This window comes from Anoplophora glabripennis, unplaced genomic scaffold (assembly GCF_000390285.2).
Source record: "Anoplophora glabripennis isolate ALB-LARVAE unplaced genomic scaffold, Agla_2.0 scaffold242, whole genome shotgun sequence".
In the NCBI taxonomy this organism is placed as follows: domain Eukaryota; kingdom Metazoa; phylum Arthropoda; class Insecta; order Coleoptera; family Cerambycidae; genus Anoplophora; species Anoplophora glabripennis.
The window spans coordinates 354,459-373,146 of record NW_019417087.1 but is presented as its reverse complement, the minus strand read 5'-3'; the positions used below and the strand labels follow the sequence as shown (position 1 = coordinate 373,146).

At 35.3% G+C, this 18,688-nt stretch overlaps 1 protein-coding gene across 1 annotated transcript in view; it reads right to left on the bottom strand.

The window, feature by feature from the left end:
• LOC108905986 (titin) overlaps positions 1–18,688 on the bottom strand; it is a 46,763-nt gene that overhangs the window by 23,606 nt on the left and 4,469 nt on the right. The window contains exons 4-12 of the mRNA XM_023455911.1: positions 13,999–14,471; positions 10,866–11,062; positions 5,335–6,074; positions 4,937–5,190; positions 4,116–4,329; positions 3,892–4,056; positions 3,531–3,830; positions 1,159–3,009; positions 727–1,095 (exon numbers count right to left, since the gene is read on the bottom strand). Coding sequence (XP_023311679.1) covers positions 727–1,095; positions 1,159–3,009; positions 3,531–3,830; positions 3,892–4,056; positions 4,116–4,329; positions 4,937–5,190; positions 5,335–6,074; positions 10,866–11,062; positions 13,999–14,471 — 4,563 coding nt within the window. The remainder of the gene's footprint in view (positions 1–726; positions 1,096–1,158; positions 3,010–3,530; positions 3,831–3,891; positions 4,057–4,115; positions 4,330–4,936; positions 5,191–5,334; positions 6,075–10,865; positions 11,063–13,998; positions 14,472–18,688) is intronic.

The following is an 18,688-nucleotide window of genomic DNA, read 5'->3' as shown; positions in this document are numbered from 1 at the left end:
ATATGACCAGTAATTTTTAAAGCTTCAATTTTAAAAATTATTTAAAAATGACCCATCACTATTAATATTACTGCTACTTTAAAGATGGAGTAATTAAAAAATTATTAATAATTTAATTATGACTTGCCGTCTACTACTTTAACGAGACATTTTATAAACCGTTATTCAAAAATGACCAGTCATTACAGAAGATTTCTACTTTAAATATGACCAGTCATTTTTAAATTTGCTTGCAAAGTAGTGACGGGCAAAATCATTTTTTCGAAAAAGCTCATTTATCATTCGCATTCAAGAACCGTTCACGGAAGGTCATACATGGATGACTATGACTGTTAATCTCTCTGTTCCTTGCCGATCTGTTTTTGTATGACTTCTTTTGTGTTAAGAGCAACCATGCATGGCATTGAAGCTGGCTTTTATATATAATTCACTACTACATAGATGCTTAACTTTTATTTTTTTGTTTTTTTTAATTTTTTTTGTTACGTTTGACCTCTAAGTCAAAAATTTTAACTTAAAGTTTGGTATATATTGCGCTACTGCCAACCTAACTTCTCATTGTATTGGAAAATTATTCTGTGTTATAAGTTTATTTTTATCATTTTAAAAATCATTAAAAATAAGACTGGTCGGTCACTTTAAAATCCTTCTTTAAAAGTGACCAGTCATTTCAAAATCAAAAATAATCCGCAACTAACCCCACCCATGTCTACATTCAAAACTGACCTGCTGCTGTTGTACTTGGGTCAAATACTCCTGACTCTGGCTTTCCCCGATCTGCTGAAACACACCCTGGCCCTGAACCTGGGGGTAATCCTGAACGGAGGCGGGCTGCGATATAGTCGACAGCCGCCTGTGATCGGGCAGTTGGGGATCGAAAGTGGGCATGGGAGGCAAGGAAGCGGTGGACACCCTATGCTGCTGCTCCTTGACCTGCTGCAGGTGTTGCTGAGCCAATTTGTGTTGCAACTCGGCCAAATTCATCGGCGGAACTTCGGTGGTGGACAGACGATGCCCGACTGACGCTGACGCTGATTGCTGTTCCTGTGGTACTATTTCGGGAGGAAGCGGTTGGGCCGGCGGCTGTTGGATAACCTACAACAAAAAATACAATTTTCACAAAAAAAAAAAAATTGCTACAGAACATACCGTACTAACCTGTTGTGTCTGCTGCTGCTGCGGCGGTTGAGGCATAACCTGCTGAGGACTTTTCTCCGCGTAAGCTTGATTGGCCTGCTGTACGTATTGCTGCTGTTGGTACACCTGCTGGTGATCCACCGTCGGCTGCTGAATGAACTGCTGCGTCTGTTGCTGCTCTGCGTACTGTTGGTACACCTGCTGATCTTGTTCCTTAGGCTGAGGTTGAATATACTGTTGCGGCGGCTGCCCCTGGTAAGTCTGTTGCTGCTGCTGCGGCTGTTGCTGTTGCGGATAACTCTGCTGGTTTGGTTGCTGATAAGTCTGTGGCATCTGCTGATATGTTTGTTGCTGAGTGTAACCGGACTGTTGTTGCTGTTGAGAGGGTTGTTGATAGCTCTGTTGCTGTTGGAAGGCTTGCTGTTGCTGTTGTTGGGGCTGTTGGTAACTTTGCTGTGGCTGCTGCTGGGCGAACTGCATGTCTTGTGATATTGTCGGAACGCTGGATATCCTGTGCAACACCTGCTGCTGCTCCTGTTGTTGCTGCTGCTGCTGCTGCTGGCTTTGTGGGTAGCTCTGCTGTTGCTGATATGTTTGCTGTTGGTAACCTTGTGGGCTATCTTGGTAGCTTTGCTGCGTCTGATAACCCGGCTGAGACGTCGTCATTTGACCTTGATAACCTGGCTGCTGCTGCTGTTGTTGCGGGGGTTGTTGATAACTTTGCGCGGGTGGAGGTTGCTGATAAGCGGCCTGCTGCTGATAGTTCGGTTGCTGGGCGTAAGTTTGCTGTTGTGGCTGCTGTTGGTAACTTTGTTGCTGTTGATAGTTACCCATCGTCTGTTGTTGGTCAACTAACCCTTTCTGTACCATATCCAACTGACTGTCAACACTAAGTCTGTGTTCTTGTTGTAACGGAGCAGAATGGAGCATATCCGGTTGCGAAACGCTAGATATCTTGTGTTGGCTGTCTTGGGCCTGTTGCACGTGTAGATACTCGGCTTGTTGTGGGTGGCCTTCTTGTATATAATTCTGCTGGACGAACTGTGTTGGTGCTGGTTGTTTATGTATGATCGGTTGTTGTTGAGCTGGCTCCATCGAAGTCTGTCTCTGTAATACTGGTGGGCTCTGGTGCTGATCTTGTGGCATCTGCTGCTGTTGTTGCTGCTGCTGCTGGGACTGGTATTGGGGCTGTTGTTGAACTTCCGGTTGCTGCATCATGGGCTGTTGTTGGGCGTACTGGTGTTGTTGCATCATCGTGCTGTCTGTTTGTTGTTGGGCTTGAGGTTGCTGTTGCTGCTGAACGTACTGAGTTTGCATAGGTGGTTGTCCTTCGGTATGTTGTTCGACCATGGATTGTTGCTGTTGTTGATACTGCTGTTGCTTCTCTTGGATGATGTTCTGTTGTTGTTGTTGTTGGTACTGGACCTGTTGCTCGTTGGACTGCAAGACTTGTTGCTGGTTCTGTTGCGGATAGTTCTGCTGTTGCTGCCCTGTGTACTGTTGTTGTTGTTGAGAATACTGTTGTTGCTGCTGCTGGGTCGGTTGGGGCTGTTGGTAGCCGGCAACTTGTTGTGGGGTCCCTTGCTGCTGAGACTGCTGATAACCTACATTTTGTTGCTGGCTTTGCGGTTGTTGGGGCTGTTGCTGTTGCGGTTGTTGATTAACAGCTGCAGATTGGGCTTGTTGCTGCTGTTGTTGGGAGATCTGTTGCTCCACCTGCTGTTGCAGGTACTGTTGGTACTGCAGCTGGTGAGCCAGTGCTTCCTCTTCCTTGCTTTTCTTCTCTCGCTCTTTAGTGATTTGAGTTATTTGGGTCTTCAACAGCTGGGCTACTGTCTTGGCGTCATCCTCAAAGATGATACCCGACTTGGCCTGAAATAAAAATTTTGGTCTCACCTTCTAAAGTCTTGAAAATATTGTGTTAGCACTGTTATTGAATACAACCGTTTTCTTAAATTTTTCTATACTTACAGACAGCGTTAGAACCAAATCAAGCTGTTTATTAACGCAACACAATAAGTCTACAAGAATTTCAGTAACAAATATCATATTAGTTTACACCAATTAACAGGAATTTACAAAAAAAACACTTACAAATATGATAAATAGTACGGCCAATTCTAATATTTTTTTCAAGTCAGATCAACTTCAATTCTCAAAAATGACATTGTCAAAGTGACAAACTAAACAAAGCCACTAGACAAGAAGTGGAGCACTTGCTCTTTTCTCAAGTACAGAATTTTGCAAAAAAATTAGATTTTTCATTTGTACAGCAGCTTGACTTACTTTTTTATAACAACTTGTACAATGAAATTTAATAAAGAAGTACAAGTAACTTGACAATTCCAAACGAAAAATTTAATTAATTATTCAAGTAGTTCAAATGAACTCACCATTTCCTCTGCGATTGTGTTGTATCTGTCAGTTTCCATATCGAACTCAAATTGTATAGCCTCGTTCTCCTTGTGTTTGTGGGTTCTCTTTTTGGGGTCAATAACCCTTAAACGAAAAACAATCTTTTTATTTTCCTGCGAAACAACCTCTACTTTCAAACCAACGTCCTCTTCGAAGAACGCGTGACTTAGCAGGTCCTTGACTTTCGGCCTGTCCTCCTTCCTCGGCCTTATGCAGCTCTCTATGACGTCTTTCACTTCCGGGTTCTGCACCTTGTCGAAACTAGCAGGCTTCACTCCCTAAAAAAAATACGCAATGTTTTTATAAACGTACGATTAATCGCTTTAAACCGTTACTAACCGATATAACCTTTTTGTAAATCTGGGCAGGACCAGTGCATTCGGAATAAGGATACTCGCTGGTAGCCATCTCCAACATACACATACCGAAAGCGTAGACATCGACGCCTTCGTCGTAATGCTCCTCGTACATTTCCGGTGCCATAAACTCTGGAGTTCCAATAACCTGTAGAAAAAAATGTCATACAGTTGCAGTAAATGGAATACTGATTCGGTCTCACTCACGGATTTAGCGAAACTTCTATTTTTCAACGTAGCCAAACCCAAATCGCCGATTTTAACGGACCCTGTAGTGCCAGTAATGAATATGTTGTCGCATTTCAAGTCCCTGTGGATTATAGGGGGAGATCTCGAATGTAGAAATGCTAGACCCTTTAATATCTGCCTACACCAAGATTTTAACACCTTGGGATTTATTTTCTTGAATCTACGCAGATACCTATCGAGAAAAAAATCGTTACTAACGACGAACCTCAAATAAATGTATCTCTACTCCAAGTTACGCGAAACTAGCAGGCAGTGCTTATTCTCAACATGTAAACCATGCGATGTGTGGAGAATGTGAGTGGTAATGATAGTAGTTCTATTATAACTTCAACTCTTGTATCGACATCCCACATTCGTTGATCTTTTTTCTTCAATCAAGGTCATTTTTAAAATAAAAGCCCTGAATCTTCCTAGGGATCCCATACTTTCATCACTTTTTAATAGATGATAAACATTTTAAACAATTACTTTTGCTGAAGAACTGCACATTTCCGTAGCATCACTCACTGACATTTACGTGAAAATAACACTTGTACGCTTATGACAGGCACTGACAACTATTAGCAAGGAATGTCAAGAAGTCAAATTTAGGCTCAGTCTCTCCTTTTGTATACGATAAGCAAAGATAGAAATAGGCGCTTGTAAAAATGCAATGTCTCAACTTGGTTGAACAAATTATTGGAACGCTATGATAAATGTACGACATATTACAATTTCCACACAGAGAATACACAAAATTATTTTATCAGTAGTAAAGATTGTGGAACTGTTGTACTTACGTTTTGAGAGTACCGCTTAACATCAGCTCGGTCACCAATACGATGTTCTTTTTCTTAATGCCTGGTGACTCCCAGTAGTTGTAGAAACGTACGATGTTTGGATGTTGTAGTTTTTTCAACATCTCCGCTTCCTCCCTGAACCTTTGCCGCTCGGCACGATTTAATTTCTTTTCCTGCAGTTCGCACCAAGCTACAGCAACGCCCGTCTGCGTATCCAGACCGCGATAAACGGTCTTAAAGGAACCTCTACCGATCTGGATAAATTATAACATTATTTCAGACTTTCTACTCCAAATACCAGCTGATAATATTTAAAAGATTGGTATTTTGAACAAAAAATAGAAAATTATTAAAAAATTTGTTTATAAAATTTAATTATTAATTTTTCTGTCACTAACCTCCTCCTCATATTTGAAAAATCTGCCGTCAGGACTGACAGCAATCGGCCTGTATACGTCATCGTCTTCATCTTTCCCCTCCTTCGTCAGACTCAAATTAACGACGACGGCCTGCTCCACCATATCGGGGTTATTCTCCGCATTCTCATCGTTCCTGTGCAACTCATCTATGGTCTGTTCGGTAATCTCAGTCATCTCAGTGCTTTGGAAAAGGTTCTTGGGGATGTTATATTTCGCCCCCACCTCCAACAGTCTTTTGTCGTTCTGAACAACCTCCGTATCATCCTCGGCATTGGAATCGGTCTCGATGGGTATCAAACTGGTCACGCCGCCGTGCTTCACCGACTTCCGCTGCTTCTCGGAGATGATCCTGTCCACGTTATCGCTCAGCTCCATCATGACCTGGTTGATGGCCAATTCCGAATCGTGTATTTCGGAGCAGGAGTCGTGGTACTCTTCGTATTCCTCTACGAAGTTCCTGGCGTCGATTAGGTTGTCGGTCGATGGCGTCTGGATGATTTTCGGGATGTAAAGGGGGCTCAGGGTGTCGGCGGTGTTGCATCTTATGCGGCTTTTGTAGTCGGAGGAGGTGCGACGTACGAGGTTAACGGGACCCACGCACTTCTCCTTCATGCTTTCCAGGTGCAGTTGATTCTTCTCGATTATTACGACGGCCATTTCTAAGATGCTGTCCAATATCGACTCCACAATGGGTTTTATCTCGTAACGGGTTAAGTTCTCTGCATAGTAGAAAACAGTGGTGCAGATAGATAAATAGTAAAGATTACATGTTATTTTGTACGTTTTTCTATAGAATTTTTTTATCACAGTGCAATACAATGTGGTTATGCGTTACTAAAATTTTTATAGCAATTCTTGAAAAATAGATTATCCGTACATATCTAAATGATAACATTATTACCTTATCTATCCAAAAAAAGAGTATATATGAAAAAACCGAAAATAATTACCAGAAGTTAATTCTATCACTAAATAATCATAGAATATCAAAAGCACAGTGATAGAAGTACGGATCCAAAAACTAAACTAGATTTATTAAAGCGGTAAACATATTTTTTTTAATATAAATATATAGTTGTATAATTCTTTCAAATTCCTATAAAATTTAAATAAACAAAAACAGGTAACATAATATCTGTTTTGTACTCTTTTAATCAAAGGAAAACAATAACAATAACATAATATTCACTTTAAAATACTATTCAATTGATGATAAATTTTATATCTCTCATGTTTAACGCCACATGTAAATCTAAAACTTTTTTTACAGCATCGTTATCAGCAAATAATTCATTTTCCTTTCTTGGCTCATTTCCAAAATGAAAACAAGGTTTGCATTACGTGCAATGTCCAATTTTAAGTCGTACTATTTATGTGATCAAATCATTTAAATACAACTTTGTAATAGAAATTTTAACGTGACGCTCATTCAAAAAATAAAGATTAGATTAACGGACCCATAATTTTTACTGAAGGGATTAAGAATTTATAGGCATGACAGAAAGCTATTTAAAAAAAAAAGAATTCTTTTAGAAGATATTTATATAATAATGTTTAAGAAACAATAAATTTTCTTTCTTATTATTAAACTGGATAATCCCACAGAAATAATTCCAAGAATTTATATTTCTATAATGTTTGATCAAGATAAGGAATTACCTTATCACAATAATAAAAATAACAAAACATTGTTTATTCAAAAGACATAAGGCGAATACACTGGACAATTTCCTGATGGGAACAACAAAAAATCTATCCACACTTAGCAAAGAACAAAATAAACCAGTACTTACCCAAATTAATGTATAAAATAAAATAAAGTTAAAAAGAAACTAAACAATTACAACAGAATGTCACCACCTCATGCATGTTTACAGTTTATTCAATGCTTTTCTTAATAATGGACTTCGACGGGGACATTCTTCACGAATGACTTCCTTAGATCATTCTGTCATTGGGAGATCAATCACAATCAATTTTGTCAAAATTAATAACCAACAGTGAAAACAATTTGATGACAATGTCCCCCTGTGTCAATATTGACATTATTAGCTGTCGGAGATCCCAAATAAAAAACAAACTTAATGACATTTTTAAATTATCTTATTACCAACTTTGCCCTAGTTGACTTTCAAATTTATGTTTAAAAAAAATGGGTACTGTAAATCTAATTTTGCATAGTGATTTGCATACATTTCAATAGGTACATATCTAAATCAATTAGAAAATATGTACTTATTTATTTACATAGTCTTAATGACAAATGATAAAAATTTATATCTTTGGTCAACATTCCTATCATATTTGTAAAATTTTAAAGTCACTAATTTCACATATTTGAGGGTGTTTCTATCATACTGCCATTTTCAATTTTTTTTTTTAAATTTATCTAATATACAGGGTGATTCACAAATAGTGACCAAAAATTAAACCTCATATTCTTTGGTGAATTTTAAGCAGAGTATTTCCTATAAAGTTTTTATCTAGGATGCTTCGTTGAAAAGATATAGGGTGTTAAAACTTAAAAAATATTTTTAAATAATTTAACAACTAGTAAGTGAAATCATTTGAAATGGGGCACATGTATTTATGTAAACATTGTCCAATATCTTAGGACTTTTTCTAAAATTTAGATACTCCAGTGGCAGAGACACAAGGTATCGGTGGCATATTTTTCTAAATAAAATAGTACGCCACTGCTTTAGAGTAACAATCATGATATTTTCTGATTCGTCTTTCAATTTTCTACAATGTACTACCCTCTTATGTTTTTTTGAAAAAAGCCTGATTTTCGAGTAAAACTTAAAAAACTAACTGAGAACACACTTCCATATTAGAATATAATGCTTTTTAAAATTTTATAGTGGACTGCGATAGCAACTTTGACATTCTAAGCAGTTAGAAGAAAGAATAAATAATGCTTTTCATCAGATTCAAGTAACAATAAATTTAGAATAAATTACATTTTCGTTACTAAAAAGATGTTGGGCCTGTGTTCGTGGAAATGGAGGTATTTTTGACAATTTATTCAAATAAAAATAATAAAATCATTAAAATGATGACTAATGTTATTAATTTCTTTATTCGAATAAATAACTGAATGATTAGTGCTTGTCATGTCATTTAAGTAAGTGTTTTCAGTTGGTTTTTTAAGTTTTACTCGAAAATTAGTCTTTTTTCGAAAAACATAAGAGTAGTAATTTGTACAAAATTGAAAGACCAATCCGAAAATATCAAGGTTGTTACCATAAACCAGTGGCGTACTATTTATTTAGAAAAATATACCATCAATCTGTATCTCCGCCACTGAAGCATTTAAAGTTTAGAAAAAAGCCTCAGACTTTAGACAATGTTTACATAAATACATGTGCCCCATTTCAAATTATTTCACTTACTAGTTTTTAAATTATTTAAAAATATTTAAAATATTTTTTTAAGTTTAACACCCTGTATCTTTTTAACGAAGCATCCTATATAAAAACTTTATAGGAAAGACTCCCCTTAAAATTCACCAAAGAATATGACGTTTCGTTTTTGGTCACCGTTTGTGAATCATCCTGTATGATAAAGTAATTTGGAGAAATCCATTAGAACTATTTTTCTTGCCATTTCATTTCATTACTTATATTTTATATTATACAGGGTTGGGCAAATGTGTCGGAACACCTGTGTACAGGGTGAACAAAAGTGTTCAATGGAGCGCCCTGTTTATTTTAACATTTTTAGAGACAGATTTTTACCGATTACAATGACATAGAGTTTGGTGGGTCTATGATTTATTGTTTTCCAATTGTTGAATAAAATAATAAAATAGAGAATAAAAATTATATTTAATGAAAGTGAAATTTGTTATTGCAAAATATGGGGCACTTGAATATAAAAAAAAAGATTCATAACAAATATTCAAACTGGTCACCTTCGGCAGCCTGACAATCGATCAAGGAAGGCTCTTAAGGAATTTTGAATGGCCGTCCTAATTAGATCTTCCAATTCTTCTAACGACTGAGGTTTGGTCTTGTAGACGAGATTTTAAATAACCCCAAAGGAAATAGTCTAACAGANATTTTTCTTGCCATTTCATTTCATTACTTATATTTTATATTATACAGGGTTGGGCAAATGTGTCGGAACACCTGTGTACAGGGTGAACAAAAGTGTTCAATGGAGTGCCCTGTTTATTTTAACATTTTTAGAGACAGATTTTTACCGATTACAATGACATAGAGTTTGGTGGGTCTACGATTTATTGTTTTCCAATTGTTGAATAAAATAATAAAATAGAGAATAAAAATTATATTTAATGAAAGTGAAATTTGTTATTGCAAAATATCAAACTGGTCACCTTCGGCAGCCTGACAATCGATCAACGAAGGCTCTTAAGGAATTTTGAATGGCATGCCGTGATATTTCTTGAACGGCCGTCCTAATTAGATCTTCCAATTCTTCTAACGACTGAGGTTTGGTCTTGTAGACGAGATTTTAAATAACCCCAAAGGAAATAGTCTAACAGACTTAAATCTGGTGATCGTGGTGGCCATTCAATATATCCTCTTCATTGTAAATACAGATTAGAGATCAAAATTTCTCTAAGAAAGAATGGACCGATGATGTGTCATCTGATTATGGCCATTTATACATTTAATTTCTGAGGATATTGTGATTTTCTGCTATTCAATGTGGATTTTGATCACTCCAGTAATGACAGTTATGTCAAATTACAAAACCGTTCAAGCAGAATGTCGATTCATCGGAGAAAGGTATATTATTGACAAAGTTTCGATTATTCTCAATGTTGTTCATTATTTCCTCACAAAATTGCATCCATATATCAGGGTTATCCTCAACCAATTCTTGTACTAAATGTACTTTATACGGATGTACTCGCTAATATTGTGATATAAGGCTACTTGAGGCACTGAAGTTTTTGGTTCTTCTTATAGATTGAGAAGAACATCAAATGATTTATCTTCATTTGTAGCTGATTTATGTGCGCCAGATTTTGTAAGATTTTTAACACTTCCCGTTTCATGAAACTTTTTTACAACCCTTGAAACTGTTGATTTTGAAATATGGGGATTTCTTTCAGAGAAAGTTGCATTAAAAATATTGCATGCATCTTGCAGATATTTTTTCCTGACTCCAAAACCAACCATCATTAACAACTAAATGTAAACAGCCAACTCTTTATTTTATTGTTTTATTCAACATTTAAAAAACAATAAATCGCAGACCCACCAAGCCCTATATCGCTGTAATAGGTGAAAGTCTGTTATTTTAAAAATGTTAAAATAAACAAGGCACTCCATTTAAAAAAAACTGCTGTATCTCTAAAAATACAGTAAATGTTGGAAATTAAGGAACGTCATTCAAAAGAAAGGTATTTTTTAATCAAACTTATGGTTCACCCTGTACACAGATGTTCCGACACATTTGTCCAATCCTGTATATTTTATTTAAAAACAAAAATAACTACATACTCAAAACTAAAAACTGTAAATATTCACCCTTACCTTTATTCTCGATTTCCTTTCCCTTTTCCTTCTCCTCCTCATCCTTATCGTTGAACAGCTGGAACCTCTTCCTAAATGGCGCTAAATTCTCTATGATATTATCATAAGGTATACTACTACAGCTATGGGTCCTAATCTTTTTTTCAGGCTTCAGAATTCTTTCGTCTTCATCCTCCATTATTTTCATAAACGTATATCTATTACGAAATGAAATAAATAAAAATCACAAACTCGAAATCTGTCATTGTGCACACCCAATCGACAAAAATGTTTATGTTCGACAAAAATTAGAAGATTTGGCGTCGTAAAGTACCTAATACCCATTAATTATCCATTACGCGTTATTTACCTGATAACCGATATGCAGTGGCTACTACTTTCTTATACCTTGTAATAAATTTTATGCTTTATATCTATAAACTTCCATAAAAAACAATATTATTTATTGTTATATACTAATTATTAATTAATCTTTAAATCAATATTTTAATACACAGGGTGTAACTTTTAAGAGGAAGGTAAGTTTTTAGTGGCAATAGTATGTTTCTCCTGAATAGTAATATGAAATTATTTCATTTAATCAATAGTTTTGCCTTTTGTTATCTTTTTAAATCAACTATATGAAACCAAAGGAGAGTGAAACTACAATGGAAAATAATTTTGTAAAAACAGATTGCTTTTATACAAGGTGATTCACAACTTATCCAAAAAATTTTGAGAATAGATGCGGCACGAGAAATGGAGTCAATATTGTAAAAAATTTTTGTAAAATCCTTATAGTTTCTGAGAAAAAAATTATTGAAGTTATAGCACATTAAACCACTACATAGCTGGACAACTGTAGTCTCTAGCGTTATTCACAATACGCGTGGAGAACCATGTGACTCCTAATACTGAAATCCGTCGTTGCGGTAGTTTTTACCTGTTATCTGTGGTATTTACATCAGTTTTTTAGTAGTTAGTGTCAAAAATGGCTTGCGTGTATAGCAACTCAGAGTTGATGGATATCGTTTTAATTTATGGTGAAGCAAGACAACATTTGTATTATGGTGAAGTATTTGTGTTATGGTGAAGCAAGACATCATTTGTGTTAGTTCGTAGAAAGTGAGTAAGACGGACCCAAATGTGTTTACACGTGAGTGGATAAAATTTTGAACAATTGCTGTTGCAGCATCGGGTATGTCAAATGATTTTATTATTTAAAAACACAAATTAATTTTATTAATAATTAATAAAGGCAAAAGCATTTGAATTTGCCGATATAAAATAGGTGCGATAAAATTCTATTTACATATTTCTTTCCTTGCGAAAGTTTTTGTCCGTTTTTATCACGCCGCCATACCGGTCGCATTGTGCGAGGTCAGGTTTTACAGTGGACCAGTTTCCAGTGCCGTGCAGAAGTGTATTTTTAAATCAATTTCGAACTGACCTTTTTGATTTTTTCTTTACAAAATTGTATTTATAAGGGTCCCCTGTACATCCAGAATTTTTTTTTTGGATAAGTTCTGAATCACCCTGTATAATTTTACAACATATTATTTTGAAGTCACTATACTTTTTTTATGCCAATGCCGACAAACCGGTGAACAATTTTGAAGTGTTCTTAAAAAAATAAAATTATTGTATGATCTATGAAATGTTAACTAATCAAATTGGTATGTACCGATAAGCATAAGGTACCAATTATAAGTTGAACTAATTTATGTTTTAAAATAATAATTTTTGCTACCTATTTTATGAAATATTTACATAGAGACTTCCTTTAGAAGCATGTACCAATAGTTCATTTTTGTAAAAACAAAAAAAAAACTTTTAAAAACTTAATTTTTGTTTAAACTTTTTTTTAGTAATTTTCATACCTCACCACTGGACAAGCTAGTGTACACAATCCCACATCACTTGCCAGGATTTACTTTTGTTGAGTGGGTGTTTGCCACACAAATGGTACTTAACAAGTAACCTGGCAAAAATCTCAAGCAGTAATCAATAATAATAAATGAAATACACAAAAATAAATAGTCTGTTTACTCACATGATTTTTGTAACACTTCTCTGAATATGTTCCTGTCAGATATTAGCGAATTGGCGTTCAAAGCTCGCATAATCTCTTAAATGTGTAACCTTGCCACTTTTAACTATGTGAAGCCCAGGATACAGGTTTCGTATGGAATTTAATAACGAATTGCTTTCTATTTAAATATAACTTTTAACGGTCAACACTAGGCAAAGAATAAAATGGCTAACTGTACCTTGAGGTCCCTCAGTTTTTACAGACGCTTGATATACCACCTTCATCGTCGCTTCCCTCTGAATAATGGTCACTAATTTGACAATAGACCTGCACCACATCAAATGTGGAATAACTGACCCTCTTTGTTTCGTCATCGTTGACCCGCACTATCTCCCTTCACGCGCTGTAAGTTGCCTACAATTCATGTATTTGTAATACATGAATATTACAGTGACGGCGTACACAAGAATTATAGTGCATTTTAAAAAACTAATCATAACTCATTTATTTATTTGATTTAAAAAAAAAAGAATTTCATATTCGTATTCAGGCAAACACGTACTATTACCCCTAAAAAACTGACCTCCACTTAAAGCTACACAAAAATACTAATTTGATAGATTTGTACTATTTTTTTAAAGCTCTATGACTAGTTTGTGCATCACAATGTCGATAATCTATGACATTGACCTAGTTTAGGTGAACTAGATATGAATCCACCCGATGTGATATGACGATACACCCTTGGCCAAAAAAATTAATTAACAGCTTTAATTCGGTAAAACAAAAATAGTCCAATATTCACTGCTTGATATTATTACGCATATTTTAGTTTTTAATTTATCATTTTACGAAAAGATGTTTGTAATATGGCTTTGTGTGAAAAGTTAAAAAATAATTCCAGTTTCACAGCGGAATACGGTAGCGTCCCGTTCAAAGTTACACCCAGTAAATGTGTTATTTACATTTATATTACTTGAGGCCACGTCTATAGACATTTGAATATTTAAAGAGCGTGTGGTTTCTTAACTGCCAATGAGTAACTAACAGGTATAAAGGAAAGAGTAATTCCGGGTGGTTACCCGGGTATGAAAATAATCGATGAGTATCCTTAGCACGCACCTATTTAAACTCGTTGTGGTGGTCACGATCTTAGTAGTCTCCGTGTCTGTCGTAACTGTCCGGATAGTAGTGATGGTCTCACGGGGCGGCGTCTTCTCCGACCCCGATCTCGTCGAGCCCTGCTTCACCCTGCCGATGTTCTCGCCGCTCTCCGGCAGGAACTCGACGCTCACCGCCGGCTTTACCTTATCTCTTTTGCCTTTCTTCTTATTACCGTTCGTCTTAGGCCTGAGCTTAGTCTTTTGCTGCTTGCTGGGAGGCGTTTTGAATACATCCTCGTCGGTCGAAGAGGCTAGCTTCGAAGTGACCCTCGGTTCGAGATCTGTATCGATCGTGTGATAGCCCTTGCTCTTCGGATCTACCACGTCTTGCGCGACCTGATCGATGAATTCTATATTGTCGATCTTATCAAAGGCAGAGAGCTTCTCCGGTGTGGCCACACTGCCTTTGATGGGTGGAAGATTGGACGAGTCCTACAAAGAAAAGGTCGTTTCTGTTGACTGTTATCATGACAAAACTCATATTTAATAAATATGCATTAAATTATAGCCACCATACAGGATGTTCGGAAACTATGAGAAAAATTTTAGGACTGATCATAAAAAGAATAGAAGTTCCTGCGATACTTCCGAAAACGAAATACTAACAGAGTTACATAGTCTTCATTATTTATTTTATTTAATGTCTTATACATTTTGTTTCAATGATGCGATTTTTTTTTTAATTACTACAAGAACACAAAAAATGCTATCATTCAAAGAAATATCTTGTATTCTAGTCGTTCTATGATCACCTTGACAAAGACTAATCACATAAAAAATTGCTAGCACAAAGAGGTCTATTCGTTTCCAAGCTTTACTTAGGCAGCCTTCAAATATTAACAGAAAAAAATGGCAATGCTTTGTGCTTTTTTGAGTAGCGATGAAATTTAAAAATATGATGTATATTTTGCAGGTTATAACTCTCCCACAATCGAACAAATAAAATTTAAATATTTTGTAGTAGAGCGCCCGAGTCCTCGAGTTACGTCGAACAATATTTTAACACCAGTTTTCTATCTAACGTCAATGATTTCGAGACATGTCATGTTAAAGCCTTTGGATATTTACAGAATGCCATAAATATTTTTAAGGAACATGATCCAAATTTTGAAAGAAATTGTTAATAACAAAATCATTACTTCCTATCAGTGTTATCGAGAAATGTACGAAAACAAGAAAAAAGAAGGGAAATAAACTTTTATTACCGGTACTTTATGACCTGCTGGATATCGATGCGACGGACGCAGAGCACATGGTTCGGCAATTCTCAATGCACACGTTTATCGTACATATCATTCAACTTTATACATTATATTCATATTCTGAATATGAATAAATTATGTTTTTCTACTAATTGTTGCATCTTGTTCTTATTTTAAAAGTAACGATTGTAAAAACCGTATTTCAAAAAAAATTGAAAAATTTTTGATATTTTCAATTATACATTTATAAATACAAAGCTGTGTGTAAAAAGCAAGACTTTATCTGAATGCAAGTTAAGAGCAATTGCCAAGACAATCCAGGCATAGCTGCTCTACATGGATATATTGTCCAGGTAAAAACGATTTGGAGCTGGGATTTGGAGCCTAGCCTGGTCCACTATAATCCTTTTTATTGCAGTCTCCTTGGAGTCCGCATTAAGGCATATCAAATTATTTTTAGGATAAAAGTAAGAGTAGTGACTATAAATCAGATAAGAGTGCGCTATTAATTTTTATATCAAAGTAAACTTGTATGAATAAGATCGAATAATTTTTAGTAGTGATGTAAAATAGCATGCTATTTAGTTTTGGGTGATATATATCAAAATATATATCATTATATATATCAGATGAATTTTGTTAAAAAAAAACTATACTCAAATTAGTTTTTTTATATTGCTAATGCCTTGCTGATTAATTTGACACCAAATACATGTCATATATATGAACTTTAAGAAAAGTTATCAAGTGATCTTTATTTTTTTTCATATTTAGATTGGAATTTTATATTTTTTTTATCATACTGACTTCTAATTTTTGTTGCGTGCTACTGACTGTTTATAAGCAAGTACGCTGTTTATTAGCAATTTAGTTTTATCAACCCAGAAATAAAAAATGGGAAATTTCTAGAACAAGAAAATTTAGTCTTTGTATATCACAATACGTACTTAAAAAAAATTAAAGATAAAAATTGAAATAAAAATTATCAAAAACTTATGATAATAAAGAAACTGCTTTAAAGTAGTACTTAAAAATCTGAAAATTTAGGGGTGTACTATAAATGGGGAGACCTAAGAGCGCACGTAATTTCAACTCACCCCTTCCACCCTAGGGGGTGGGGTGAAGGTTTTTTTTAGACGTACCCTATTTATTTTGCGATTTTCGGATTGTACGCGTAAAACTACCCCCAGAAACGCGTTCTTGGGGGTACGTCTAAAAGACCACCCCTCACCCCCTCTGCACCTACTAAGGTGGAAAGGGCCAGTTGAAATCAGGTTCGCTCTTAGGTCTCCCCACTTATAGTACACCCCTAAAATTTCAGATTTCTATATTTATTTTTGAAGGAGAAAAATGCTCATCGAAAAAACGACAAAATCCATACGAGGGTGGTGGTTTGGTTTTTGTGCGAATTCGGCAAGAACGCGCTTTCGGGGGTAGTTTTACGCATAGAATCCGAAACTCGCAAAATGAGTAGGGTACATCTAAAAAAACCACCCGTCACCCCCTAGGGTGGAAGGGGTGACTTGAAATTACGTGCGCTCTTAGTTCTTCCCATCTATAGTACACCCCTAAAATTTCAGATTTTTATATTCATTTTTGTCGGAGATATGCCAGGTACCCAAGAGCTACTACAGTCCAACTCAAGCCTACCACACCACAAGTTTTTAGTTTTAAAATGTAAGGTTAAGTTTGAAATTTGGCTTTATTGATGAAATGGCGGGAAAATTGATATATATCAGCTATTAACATATATATAATAGTGATATGTATCAAAAATTGATATATATCAATTTGTTATATATTTTCACTCACATCACTAATTTTTAGTAATAATAATAATAATAAACATAACATTTTTGTCGTTTATAACAGTAAGTTAACAAAATTAATGGAAAAATGTTGAATGAAAAAAATAAAATAAACAGTGTACCTGAACATAATCTTCAATCAACCAATGTGCATTTTAACTCCAATGCAGCCAACCTAAATTTTAGTCAAACTTAATTTTGTACGAGATCTGAGCTAGCATGTTTTCCAAGCTTAATTTGAGAGAGCATGTTTTCCAAGCTCAATCTGAGGTAGTATGTTTTCCACACTTAATTTTAGATAACATCTTTTCCAAGTACAATTTAAGATAGCATGTTTTCCAAGTTTAATTTGAGATAGCAAGTTTTCGTAGTAACGCGTCGATATATTCTGATAGAACCTAACTCAGGATTCATAGTTCAAAAGTAATAAAATCCCCTGACTTATAAAAATAAATCCAGGTCACTTGTAGTTCATTTTTACACTAATTGGTGTTTATGCATTAAACTTTTTCTCGTCTGGACTCCATAATCTTTTTTATATCCAAAGAACCTCTTATGAGGGTTTCAAAACCACAAATAGTTTTCTCTTTCAAGAACTCAGGGGCCGGCTTTTACAAAATTTCCAGTTGCAAACATCAAATTCCCTGACTTTCATGGCAATGCTTTGTGCTTTTTTGAGTAGCGATGAAATTTAAAATATGATGTATATTTTGCAGGTTATAACTCTCTCCCACAATCGAACAAATAAAATTTAAATATTTTGTAGTAGAGCGCCCGAGTCCTCGAGTTACATCGAACAATATTTTAACACCAGTTCTCTATTTAACGTCAATGGTTTCGAAACATATCATGTTACAAGCCTTTGGATATTTACAGAATGCCACAAATATTTTTAAGGAACATGATCCCAATTTTGAAAGAAATTGTTATTATCAAAATCATTACTTCCTGTCAGTGTTATCGAGAAATGTATGAAAACAAGAAAAAAGAAGGGAAACAAACTCGAATTTATATAAAAATTAATAGCGCACTCTTATCTGATTTCACTACTCTTGAGTCTTGAAACACTTATTTTTTTTTTTTCACATAATCTGGGATGCACAATTTATTCTGAAAATAATTTTATATACCTTAATGCGGACTCCAAGAAGACTGAAATAAAAAGGATTATATAGTGGACCAGGCTAGGCCCCAAACTCCGGGTCCGAATCGTTCTTACTACACCTCAATAAAAACAAATGGCTTCTTAAAGGTACGGTAGCCGCGTGCTTGCATAGACTTTGGAAATGAAATCAAGTATGCGACACTTTTATTACCGGTACTTTATGATCTGCTGGATATCGATGCGACATACGCAGAGCAGATGAGATGCACATACACAGTTCGGCAATTCTCAATGCACACGTTTATCGTACATATCATTCAACTTTATACATTATATTCATATTCTGAATATGAATAAATTATGTTTTTCTANATGCATTAAACTTTTTCTCGTCTGGACTCCATAATCTTTTTTATATCCAAAGAACCTCTTATGAAGGTTTCAAAACCACAAATAGTTTTCTCTTTCAAGAACTCAGGGGCCGGCTTTTACAAAATTTCCAGTTGCAAACATCAAATTCCCTGACTTTCATGA